Source organism: Felis catus, chromosome B3 (assembly GCF_018350175.1).
Source record: "Felis catus isolate Fca126 chromosome B3, F.catus_Fca126_mat1.0, whole genome shotgun sequence".
In the NCBI taxonomy this organism is placed as follows: Eukaryota; Metazoa; Chordata; class Mammalia; order Carnivora; family Felidae; genus Felis; species Felis catus.
This window is the reverse complement of record NC_058373.1, coordinates 72480057-72492221: the sequence shown is the minus strand read 5'-3', so window position 1 is coordinate 72492221 and position 12165 is coordinate 72480057. Positions and strand designations below refer to the sequence as shown.

Below are 12165 nucleotides of genomic sequence, written 5' to 3'. Positions count from 1 at the left end.
TTGAAAATTCAATGACAAGCAAACTTCTGTGGCATTTTGTTGACTCTAAGAATCCTGACAAACAAGGAAAGTCATCTGCCCGCCGCTGGACTGCTTGTACCACAATAGACTATAACTTAGATCACTGGGGTCATATGTGCATTCCAGGATGACAGCCACCTTCTGCAGTAACATTGCTGGTTGGACTCGAGTTGCCTTCTGGGAAATACTGAATCCCGAAGGAAAAAACATGGAATCAGAGTAGGTGATGTGGCACAAAGAAATTCTATTTTACACATTACCTTCCCTCCTTCCCACAGTACCCACAAGACACTGCCTATCTCAGTATTTTAAGATCATAGGGGAGGCACATTTGCAAAGGGTCAGTCACTACCCAGCTACCTTCAGAAGGCTGGACAGCAACATGTTTGAGATCTTCCACTAGATAGGAACTGTCTACTTCAATTTCAGGGCTGGGCACTGTGAGGGGAGCCTGCCAGGTGAGGGAAGGATGGCTGGGTATGTGCTGCTGCCGCCCCAGAACAGGAAACAGGGGTTTCCTGGGGTAGCACGTTGTGTGGGTCACGTCACACTTCTCCCTGTACCAGCTGAGAGTCTCACTGCCCAAACATCCTTTCGCATTAAGCGACTCTTAACTTGGAAACAATTCTGTCTGAAAAAGAACTTGTAAAATTTGACACTGAAATGAGGCTTGATGGTTTAACTATGATATGTTCATTCATCGTGTCTGTGATGAAAGTGGGTGGATGGCACTCACTTAAAAATACTACCTGTGATGGATTATGAAAACAACATAAGATTAAGAATCATGTATGTTCACGCTATGTTCTATCACCTAACATAGAAATACATCATATTATGATAAGAATACAAAGTGTTTAGACTAACCACTATGGCTCTTTCAGTCTACCTATTGTTATGTCAGTGTATCTCTTCTCTATCAGTATCTGTTCATGGCCCTTTGGTGGGGACAAAAGCAGAAAGATCTAATGACTCTTTCCTGAAGAGTTTAGACTAAAGCCCTCAGACAATAGATCCTGTCATTGAGGTCTCTTCTCTTCACTGTAGTTTTGACAGCTCAGCTCTGTTCAAGAAGCACAGAATAGAATGCAAACTGGTGCGGCCACTCTGGAAAACAGTATGGAGGTTCCTCAAAAAATTAAAAATAGAACTACCCTATGACCCAGCAATTGCACTACTAGGTATTTATCCAATACTTAGTAGTAGTATTGGATACAGGAAGACTGACTCAAAGGGGAACATGCACCCCAATATTTATAACAGCAATATTGACAATTGCCAAAGTATGGAAAGAGCCCAAATGTCCATCGACAGATGAATGGATAAAGAAGATGTGGTATATATATATATATACAAGGAAATATTACTCAGCGACAAAAAAGAAGGAAATCATGTGGTTTGCAACAATGTGGATGGAACTAGAGTGTATTATGCTAAGCAAAATAAGTCTGTCAGAGAAAGACAAATATATGGTATCACTATTATGTGGAATTTAAAATACAAAACAGATGAACATAGGGGAAGGGAAGCAAAAATAATATAAAAACAGAAAGGGATATAAACCATAAAAGATTTAAATACAGAGAACAAACTGAGGGTTGCTGGTGGGGTTTTGGGTGGGGGGCTACAGGGGTAAGGGGCAGTAAGGAGGGCACGTGTTGGGATGAACACTGGGTGTTTTATGTAAGTGATGAATCACTAAATTCTAGTCATGAAATTATTATTACACTATTTGTTAACTAACTTGGATTAGCTTTAAGAAGAAAAAAAATATGTCTCCAAGAAGTCCATAGTGAAAAGTGGTCAAGAGAATGGATTTCGGTGTCAGATAAACCTGTGTCTGAGTTAAAAACAACAACAATTCCTCCTCCTATTATTCAACTCTAATACATTTCTCAATGAAGGAATCAAATAATCATGCTTCTGTCATTCAAGAAGTGTCCATATCCAGGATAAATCTTTTGGACACTCTTAGCCAGATTCTGAATTAATAGATTTTGTTTTTATTAACTTGTTTTATTTTTTTTTAACTTACATCCAAATTAGTTAGAAGATAGTGCAACAATGATTTCAGGAGTAGATTCCTTAGTGCCCCTTACCCATTTAGCTCATCCCCCCTCCCTCAACACCTCCAAAACCCTCAGTTTGTTCTCCATATTTATGAGTCTCTTCTGTTTTGTCCCCCTCCCTGTTTTCATGTTATTTTTGTTTCCCTTCCCTTATGTTCATCTGTTTTGTCTCTTAAAGTCCTCATATGACTTTTGTCTTTCTCTGACTAATTTCACTTAGCATAATATTCTCCAGGTCCATCCACGTATTTGCAAATGGCAAGATTTCATTCTTTTTGATTGCCAGGTAATACTCTGTTGTATATATATACCACATCTTCTTTAGCCATTCATCCATCGATGGACATTTGGGCTCTTTCCACACTTTGGCTATTGTTGATAGTGCTGCTATAAACATGGGGGTGCATGTGTCCTTTCGAAACAGCACACCTGTATCCTGTAGATAAATGCCTAGTAGTGTAATTGCTGGGTCATAGGGTAGTTCTATTTTTAGTTTTTTGAGGAACCTCCGTACTGTTTTCCAGAGTGGCTGCACTAGCTTGCATTCCCACCAACAATGCAAAAGAGATCATTTTTCTCCGTATCCTCACCAACATCTGTTGTTGCCTGAGTTGTTGATGTTAGCCATTCTGACAGGTGTAAGGTGGTATCTCATTGTGGTTTTAATTTGTATTTCCCTGATGATGAGTGACGTGGAGCATTTTTTCATGTGTTGGTTGGCCATATGGATGTCTTCTTTCGAGAAGTGTCTATTCGTGTCTTTTGCCCATTTCTTCACGGGATTATTTGGTTTTTGGTGTTGAGTTTGATCAGTTCTTTATAGATTTTGGATACTAACCCTTTATCTGATATGTCGTTTGCAAATATCTTCTCCCATTCTGTCGGTTGCCTTTTAGTTTTGCTGATTGTTTCCTTCATTGTGCAGAAGCTTTTTATTTTGATGAGGTCCCAGTAGTTCATTTTTGCTTTTGTTTCCCTTGCCTCTGGAGACGTGTTGAGTAAGAAGTTGCTGCAGGCAAGATCAAAGCGGTTTTTGCCTGCTTTCTCCTTGAGGATTTTGATGGCTTCCTGTCTTACATTGAGGTCTTTCATCCACTTTGAGTTTATGGGTATGGTGTAAGAAAGTGGTCCAGGTTCATTCTTCTGCATGTCGCTGTCCTGTTTTCCCAGCACCACATGCTGAAGAGACTGTATTTATTCCATTGGGTATTCTTTCCTGCTTTGTCAAAGATTAGTTGCCCATACGTTTGTGGGTCCATTTCTGGATTCTCTATTCTGTTCTATTTATCTGAGTGTCTGTTCTTGTGCCAGAATCATATTGTCTTGATGATTACAACTTTGTAGCATAGCTTGAAGTCTGGGATTGTGATGCCTCTTGCTTTGGTTTTCTTTTTTACGATTGCTTTAGCTATTCGGAGTCTCTTCTGGTTCCATACAAATTTTAGGATTGTTTGTTCTAGCTCTGTGAAGAATGCTGGTGTTATTTTGATAGGGATTGTGCTGAATATCAATTCAGTTTGCTTTGGGTAGTATTGACATTTTAACAATATTTGTTCTTCTTATCAAGGAGCATGGAATCTTTTTCCATTTTTTGGTGTCTTCTTCAATTTCTTTCATCAGCTTTCTATAGTTTTCAGTGTATAGATATTTCACCTCTTTGGTTAGATTTATTCCTAGCTATTTTATGGTTTTTTGTGCAACTGTAAATGGGATCGATTCCTTGATTTCTCTTTCTGTTGCTTGTTGGTGGATAGAAAAGCAACCAATTTCTTTGCATTGCTTTTATACCCTGCAACTTTGCTGAATTCATGAATCAGTTCTAGCAGTTTTCTGCTGGAAACTTTAGGGTTTTCCATGTAGCATGTCATGTCATCTGCAAAGAGTGACAGTTTGACCTCCTTCTGGCCGATTTGGATGCCTTTTATTTCTTTGTGTTGTCTGATTGCAGAGGCTAAGACTTCCAATACTATGTCGAATAACAGTGGCAAGAGTGGACATCCCTGTCTTGTTCCTGACCTTGGGGGGAAAGCTCTCAGTTTTTCCCCATTGAGGATGATATTAGCATTGGGTCGTTCATATATGGCTTTTATGATCTCGAGGTATGATCCTTCTATCCCTACTGTCTTGAGGGTTTTTAACAAGAAAGGATGCTGTATTTTGTCAAATGCTTTCTCTGCACCTATTGAGAGGATCATATGGTTCCTGTCCTTTCTTTTATTGATGTGATGAATCACGTTAATTATTTTCTGGATATTGAACCACCCCTGCCTGCATCCCAAGTATAAATCCTGCTTGGTCGTGGTGAATAATTTTTTTAATGTGTTGTTGGATCCGGTTGGCTAATATCTTGTTGAGGATTTTTACATCCATGTTCATCAGGGAAATTGGTCTATAGTTCTCCTTTTTAGTGGGGTCTCTGTCTGCTTTGGGAATCAGGATAATGCTAGCTTCATAGAAAGAGTTTGGAAGTTTTCCTTCCATTTCTATTTTTTGGAACAGTTTCAAGAGAATAGGTGTTAACTCCTCCTTAAATGTTTGGTAGAATTCCCCTGGAAAGCCATCTGGCCCTGGACTCTTGTTTTTTGGCAGACTTTTGATGACTAATTTGATTTCCTTACTGGTTATGGGTCTGTTCAAATTTTCTATTTCTTCCTCTTTCAGTTTTGGTAGTGTATATGTTTCTAGGAATTTGTCCATGTCTTCCAGATTGCCCATTTTATTGGCATATAATTGCTCATAGTATTCTCTTATTATTGTTTTTATTTCTGTTGTGTTGGTTGTGATCTCTCCTCTTTCATTCTTGATTTTATTTTTTTGGGGGGGGGGTCCTTTCCTTTTTCTTCTTGACCAAACTGGCTAGTGGTTTATCAATTTTGTTAATTCTTTCCAAACACCAGCTTCTGGTTTCATTGATCTGTTCTACTGGGTTTTTTTGTTTGTTTGTTTGTTTGTTTGTTTGTTTGTTTTGTTTTTTTGGGGTTTTTTTTGTTTCAATAGCATTAATTTCTGCTCTGATCTTTATTATTTCCTGTCTTCTGCTGGTTTTAGATTTTACTTGCTGTTCTTTTTCCAGCTCCTTAAGGTGTAAGGTTAGGTTGTGTATCTGAGATCTTTCTTCCTTCTTTAGGAAGGCCTGGATTGCTGTGTACTTTCCTCTTATGACTGCCTTTGCTGCATCCCATAGGTTTTGAGTTGTGGTGTTATCATTTTCATTAACTTCCATATGCTTTTTAATTTCCTCTTTAACTGCTTGGTTAGTGCATTCATAATTTTTTTTATTTAAAAAAAATTTTTTTAACGTTTACTTATTTTTGAGACAGAGAGAGACAGACCACGAATGGGGGAAGGGCAGAAAGATAGGGAGACACAGAATTGGAAGCAGGCTCCAGGCTCAGAGCCATCAGCCCAGAGCCCGACGCAGGGCTCGAACTCATGGACCGTGAGATTATGACCTGAGCTGAAGTCGGACGCTTAACTGACTGAGCCACCCAGGCGCCCCACGCATTCATTCTTTCATAGGATGTTCTTCAGTCTCCAAGTATTTTTTCCTTTCCAAATTTTTTCTTGTGGTTGATTTTGAGTTTCTTAGCATTGTGGTCTGAAAATATGTACGTATGATCTTGATCTTTTTGTACTTACTTAGGGCTGATTTGTGTCCCAGTGTATGGTCTAATCTGGAGAACATTCCATGTGCACTGGAGAAGAATGTACATTCTGCTGCTTCAGGATGAAATGTTCTGAATATATCTGTTAAGTCCATCTGGTCCAATGTGTCATTCAAAGCCATTGTTTCCTTGTTGATTTTTTGATTAGAGATCTGTCCATTCCTGTGAGTGGGGTGTTGAAGTCTCCTACTATTATGGTACTACTATCGATGAGTTTCTTGTGTTTGTGATTAATCGATTTATATATTTGGGTGCTTTTACATTTGGTGCATAAATGTTTACAATCGTTAGGTCTTCTTGGTGAATAGACCCCTTGATCATGATACAATGCCCTTCTGCATCTCTTGATACAGTCTTTATTTTAAAGTCTAGATTGTCTGATATAAGTGTGGCTACTCCAGCTTTCTTTTGTTGATCATTAGCATGATAGATGGTTCTCCATCCCCTTATTTTCAATCTGTAGGTGTCTTTAGGTCTCAAGTGGGTCTCTTGTAAACAGCATATCGATGGGTCTTGTTTTCTTATCCATTCTGTTGCCCTAGGTCTTTTGATTGGAGTATTGAGTTCATTGACGTTTAGAGTGAGTACTGAAAGATATGAATTTATTGCCATTATGATGCTTGTAGAGTTGGAGTTTCTGGTGGTGTTCTCTGGTCCTTTCTAATCTTTTGTTGTTTTTGGTATTTATTTATTTATATATATATAACTTTTCATCTTTTGTCCCCTCAGAGAGCCCCTTTTAATATTTCTTGTAGGGCTGGTTTAGGGGTCACAACTCCTTTAATTTTTGTTTGTCAGGGAAACTTTTTATCTCTCCTTCTATCTTGATTGACAGCCTTGCTGGATAAAGAATTCTTGGCTGCATATTTTTCTGATTCAGCTTACTGGATATATCCTGCCACTCCTTTCTGGCCTGCCAGGTTTCTGTGTATAGGTCTGCTGCAAACATGATCTGTCTTCCCTTGTATGTTAGGGACTTCTTTTCCCTTTCTGCTTTCATGATTCTCTCCTTGCCTCAGTATTTTGTGAATTCGACTATGATATGCCTTGTTGGTGGTCAGTTTTTGTTGAATCTAATGGCAGTCCTCTGTGCTTCCTGGATTTTGATGTCTGTGTCTTTTCCCAGGTTAGGAAAGTTTTCTGCTATAATTTGCTCACATAAGCCTTCTACCCCTATTTCTCTCTCTTCCTCCTCTGGGGACCCTATGATTGTGATGTTGTTCCTTTTTAATGAGTCCCTGATTTCTCTAATTCTTAAATCGTGCTCTTTTGCCTTCATCTCCCTCTTTTTCTCTGCTTCATTATTCTGTATAAGTTTGTCCTCTGTATCACTGATTTTCTGTTCTGCCTCATCCATCCTTGCACCACTGCATCCATCCATGATTGCGGTTCAGTTATAACATTTTTAATTTCATTCTGGCTATTTTTTACTTCTTTTATCTCTGCAGAAAGGGATTCTAATCTATTTTCGATTCCAGCTAGTATTCTTATTACTGTGATTCTAAATTCTGTTTCAGACATCTTGTTGTATCTGTTGGTTAAATCCCTGGCTGTCGTTTCTTCATGCTCTTTCTTTTGGGGTGAATTCCTTCGTGTCATCATTTTGAAGGGAGAAAAGGAATTAATGAGGTAGAAAAATTAAGATTAAAAAAATAAAATTAAAGAAATATTAAAATTAAAAAATTAAAATCACACACACACAAAAATCAAATAAATGATGCTAGATCCTAGGTGTGTTTTGGTCTGGGTGTTGAAAGTGGTTTGACAGATTAGAGAAAAAAAAGTGAGGAAAGAAAAAAAAGGAAATCGTTTGAGAATTTGAAAAAATGAATACACTGAAGTAGACTAAAATGAGATGATGGAAGTAAAATAGATTTTGAAAAAATTTACACAAAAGTAAAGAATATAGTAGGAAAAAATTAAAGATAAATATTTCTAATAAAAATTAAAAATAAAAATGAATTATTTTTCTCTTTCTGTATTCAAGAAAAAGAAAAGAAATAAAAAAGAGAGAAAAAAGAAATCATTTGAAAATTTGAAAAAGTGAATACACTGTAGTAGACTAAAATAACATGATGGAAGTAAAATAGAAGTTGAAAAATTTACATAAAAGCAAAGAATATAGTAAAAAATTTTTAAAGAAAAATATTTTTAATATAAATTCAAAGTAAAAATGAAGTTTTCACTTTCTGCATTCACAAAAAAGGAAAGAAACGAAAAAGAGAAAAAAGAAAAAAGAAAACAAGAAATTTGTTTGAAAATTTGAAAAGATTAATACACTGAAGTAGACTAAAATAGAATGATGGAAGTAAGAATTTGAAAAAAATTTACACAAACGTAAAAAAGATAATAAAAATTTTAAGAAAAATATTTTTAATAAAAATCAAAAATAAAAATGAATGTTTTCTCTTTCTGTATTCAAGAAAAAGAATAGTGTGAAAGAGAAAAAGAAAGAAAATTGAATAGATGGACCTGCCTACAGATTGAAATAGGACTGAAATTGCTTCCTTTTCCCCTAGAAGTCAGACAATATAGCTTTATTAAAGGTCCATAAACTCAGTAGGCGGTAAGACTTGTGTTCTTGAAGAGCGAGGTTGGCCCAGTTGGGCGGTGCTCAGTGTAACAGCTCCGTTCTCCACTAGATGGCGCCACTAGCCTACTGGTATGGATTGTTGCAGCGCTCGTAGGTGCGTACGCGCATGCGCAGGAACAGTGAAAATGGAGTCACCCTGCTATCCACTCTCTAGTATGGGAACTCTGTTCTCTCCAATCAGCAATTGCGCACCCATCCTCTGTCTTTAGCTTTCTTCCACTCCTGGCTTTTCCACTCTCCATGACCAGGCCCCAGGCGGTACCTGTCTCCCGAGTTTTGTCTCAGATGCGGCTGTTTTACCCGGCCCCTTACTTCTGAAGGACTGTGGCTTTGACCAGTTCCGCCCCTCTGTGGGAGGGTCTCACCGAGCAATGTCCAAATGTCGGATGCACCCAGGAATGCTTGCTGGACCCTGCTGCTGCCGGTGCCCCAAGACTGGGCCAGGTGCCAGACCGCCCCAGAAAAAGTTCGCGAGATGGTGTAGCAGCAGCTTTTCAGGGACCACTGAAAATCGCAACACACATCTGGCACCAGGCTTCATCCTTAACGACCTTGTTCCAGCACCAGCGAATGTGGCCGTTTTCTGGGGTCTGCTGGGACCAGGTGGCTTCAACCGTCTCTACCAAACGTCTTTCCAGCAGTGGAAACGCTTTTCCCCGTGTGGCCCGCGAGAACCTCCCGGACCCCACTCTGTTCCTGGGGATTCGCCCTTCCCACCAGAGCACCACCAGGTATGGAGCTGCAGAGTTGCAGCCTTTGCGCTCCCCTTGTTTACAGTCTTAATGGAATTTAAACCCTCTCCTTTCTCCTTTCTCCCTTTTTAGTTTAGTCCCTGCAGCTCTTTCCAATTTTCCACTTTGGGGGAGGGGTGCTTTTCCCGTATTCTCCCCCTCTCCCTAGTCTCCGTCCTCTCTCCACCTGCAGAGGCAGCAACCTGTCCACTGCCAGCTTCTCTCTCCCCGAGTTCACCTCTACGCGGCACGTACCTGCTGACTTCTGTGGTTCACGTTGTGCAGATTGTTGTGTTAATCCTCAGATCAGTTTTCTAGGTGTGCAGGATGGTTTAACGTTGTTCTGGCTGTATTTCGTGGATGTGAGACACACAAAAAACTTCCATGCTGTTCCACCATCTTGGCTCCCTCTGAATTAATAGATTTTTAATAACTTTTTAAAAAAGCTTCGAAAAATGATATAGTCAGTGTCAGTCAATATGTTTTTACTGTAGATCAACAGCTTCCAAATACTATGAAGCAAATGAGGTTTCTTACTTTCCTAACTTTTCTTAACCCTTTCATACATCCTATTAGAAAGGGACAGCAGGGGCATCTGGGTGGTTGACTTGGTTAAGTGTCTGGCTCCTGATCATGGCTCAGGTCATGATATCACAGTTTGCGGGATGGAGCCCTGAGTCAGACTCTGTGCTGGCAGAGTGAAGCCTGCTTGGGATTCTCTGCTTGGGATTCTCACTGGAATTCCCTCTGTCTGCCCCAACCTGCTCACACACATTCTCTCTCTGTCTCTCTCTCTCTCTCAATAAATAAACTTTAAAAAAGTTCAAAACTTAAAAAAGGCTTGCATTCATACTATTTCCGAAACTTTTTTGTGATAAACCATCTCTGGGGACGCCTGGGTGGTTTCATCAGTTAAGCCTTTGACTCTTGATTTCATCGCAGGTCATGATCTCACAGTTCGTGACTTCAGCCCCTCGTTGGGCTCTGTGCTGACAGTATGGAGGCTGTTAGGGATTTTCTCTTTCCCTCTGTCTGGTCTCTGCCCTTCTCTCTCTCTCTCTCTCTCTCTCTCTCTCTCTCTCTCTCTCTCTCTCTCTCAAAATAAGTCAATAAACTTCAAAAGAAAAATAAAAATCAGACCAAAAGCATTTTCTCTCACTGTAATTCCTGGGCACTGAAAATCATCTCACTATTACTGTTTGAAAGCCAAATGATCTACCTAACCGGTCTGGACGGGAGTCATTTCCTCAGTTATGTTTTTGCCCCCTCCCTTCATTTTGAATATCAGCCTGTGTCTACTGTCTAGAAAAGAAACCTGGACTGAGGTTCCTTGTCTCTCTTTTCATTGCTCACTTCCATATGTTCCCCTCCTTTCTTCCCTCCCCTTCTTTCTCTATTCAAACCTGGTTTTGGGCTGCAGCTCTCCCATCACCTCTCCTGCCCATCCTCTGTCAGGAAGACATGGGACGGACACCACCTTCTCGGGCACACACTGGCTCTCTCCATGTGTCATGAGACACAGCAATACCCACCGGGGGGGCCTCAGCAGCTTGTGGGGCTGGACTTTCACTGCAGGGTGAGCAAGACACCACTTCAATGTTATGTGGTTTCACCTTGAAATTACTTAGGTCCTGACTGAGGGACTACTGGAATTTCTCATTGCACTAATGAACAGCTGGGTTTGGGGGATGTTCCTTCTGGTTCCCATGCTCTAGCCATTTGTATGACTTTTGTATCAAGCAGACACTGAGGGGCAAACCATCATACACTGTGCTGGAACCAGAGTAGATCAGAGACATTCAGCATCTGGGCCCCTGTTCTGCTCAGAGTTTGCGCTCAGCTCCCCCTGCAGTCCCTGTCACTGTGTCACTCGCAGCACAGTAGTACACAGCCGAATCTGACGCTTGCACTGAGGACTTCTCCAAGTGGAAGGATTTGGATTTTCCGTCGTAGGTGGCTTCAAAACCTTTGTGACTTCCCTTCTCCTTGTCCCTAAAGGCTTTCAGGAGGAGCTGTGGACCTTCTCCAGGATACTGGACATACCAGAAAAGATTGGGGGACACTGCTGTTGAATAAGTACAGTTTATAGTCAGGGGCTCCCCTTCGAAGAGGGTCACTGGGCCTTCCATCTGGGTCACTGAGTCTCCGTGGGTTTGTCCTGGGAAAAAAGAAAAGAGACCTGTGTTACCTTGGGCATAAATCTCCTGGATAAATTTATACTTACATGTTTTGCTGACAGAACAGAAGAAAGAATCCAAATTTTAAGAGGCATTTTACTTACCAAGCATCAGGAGTACCACAGTCACGAAGCCTGGAGAAGAGTTCATCTCTAGAGTGTCACCTAGCTATGTGCTTCATTCGTAGCAGGAAGAAGCATTGGAGAGACAGAGCAATGATCAGTGGAAGCCCACATTTCTCAGGAAAGGTGTTTGTGTTAGGAAGCTGCACCCCCTGCTGGACGGGGACTGAAATGCATTAATGTCTACCTGACCTGGAAGTTCTTTAACCCAGCATCCTAGGATATTTCTGTAGCTATTTTCTTGAGCATTTTAAGAGAGCTTTTTATATTTTCATATACCCATTCAGAGTCAGCCTGTAATCCAATAGAATGTCAGAAAAAGGTTTTGAATTGATATCAGAGGAGGTAATAAATAGTCAATTCACTGTTGACTCATGTAGACCAGAGACTCTCCTTCATTCCATCCATGCTCACTACATATTTGTTAAATGACACAAAAATAATAAGTAAAAATCCTTTGAGGACTCACTCTGACTAGAATACAGTATTTCCTTAATCCTAAATTATACCAATTGTAAGGAATGCAATCTTTTTAATAAAAGCTTTTTAGGAATAAAAAATCACATTATGTTGTCAATAGTCAAATATCCTTGCATTCAAAATCATTTAAAAAGTGAAAAATATGAATCCTAGTCAGGAAAATATCATAATTGCAGTTACCGATCCCTATAAAAATTATCTGAGATCAATGCCTTATTTCACCATTTCAATGACTCCAACATAACGTAACCAGCATATGTGAATGAAGCAGCAAGTACTAATCTTATACACTTAGTGGCCATATAAC

The 12165-nt window shown here is 39.9% G+C and overlaps 1 gene segment (V, D, J or C); it reads right to left on the bottom strand.

Annotated features, from left to right (window-relative positions):
• Positions 1-10902: 10902 nt before the first annotated feature.
• Positions 10903-11406, bottom strand: LOC101081900. The segment is given in 2 exon segments: positions 10903-11237; positions 11361-11406. Coding segments are annotated over 2 exon segments (381 nt in total).
• Positions 11407-12165: the final 759 nt, after the last annotated feature.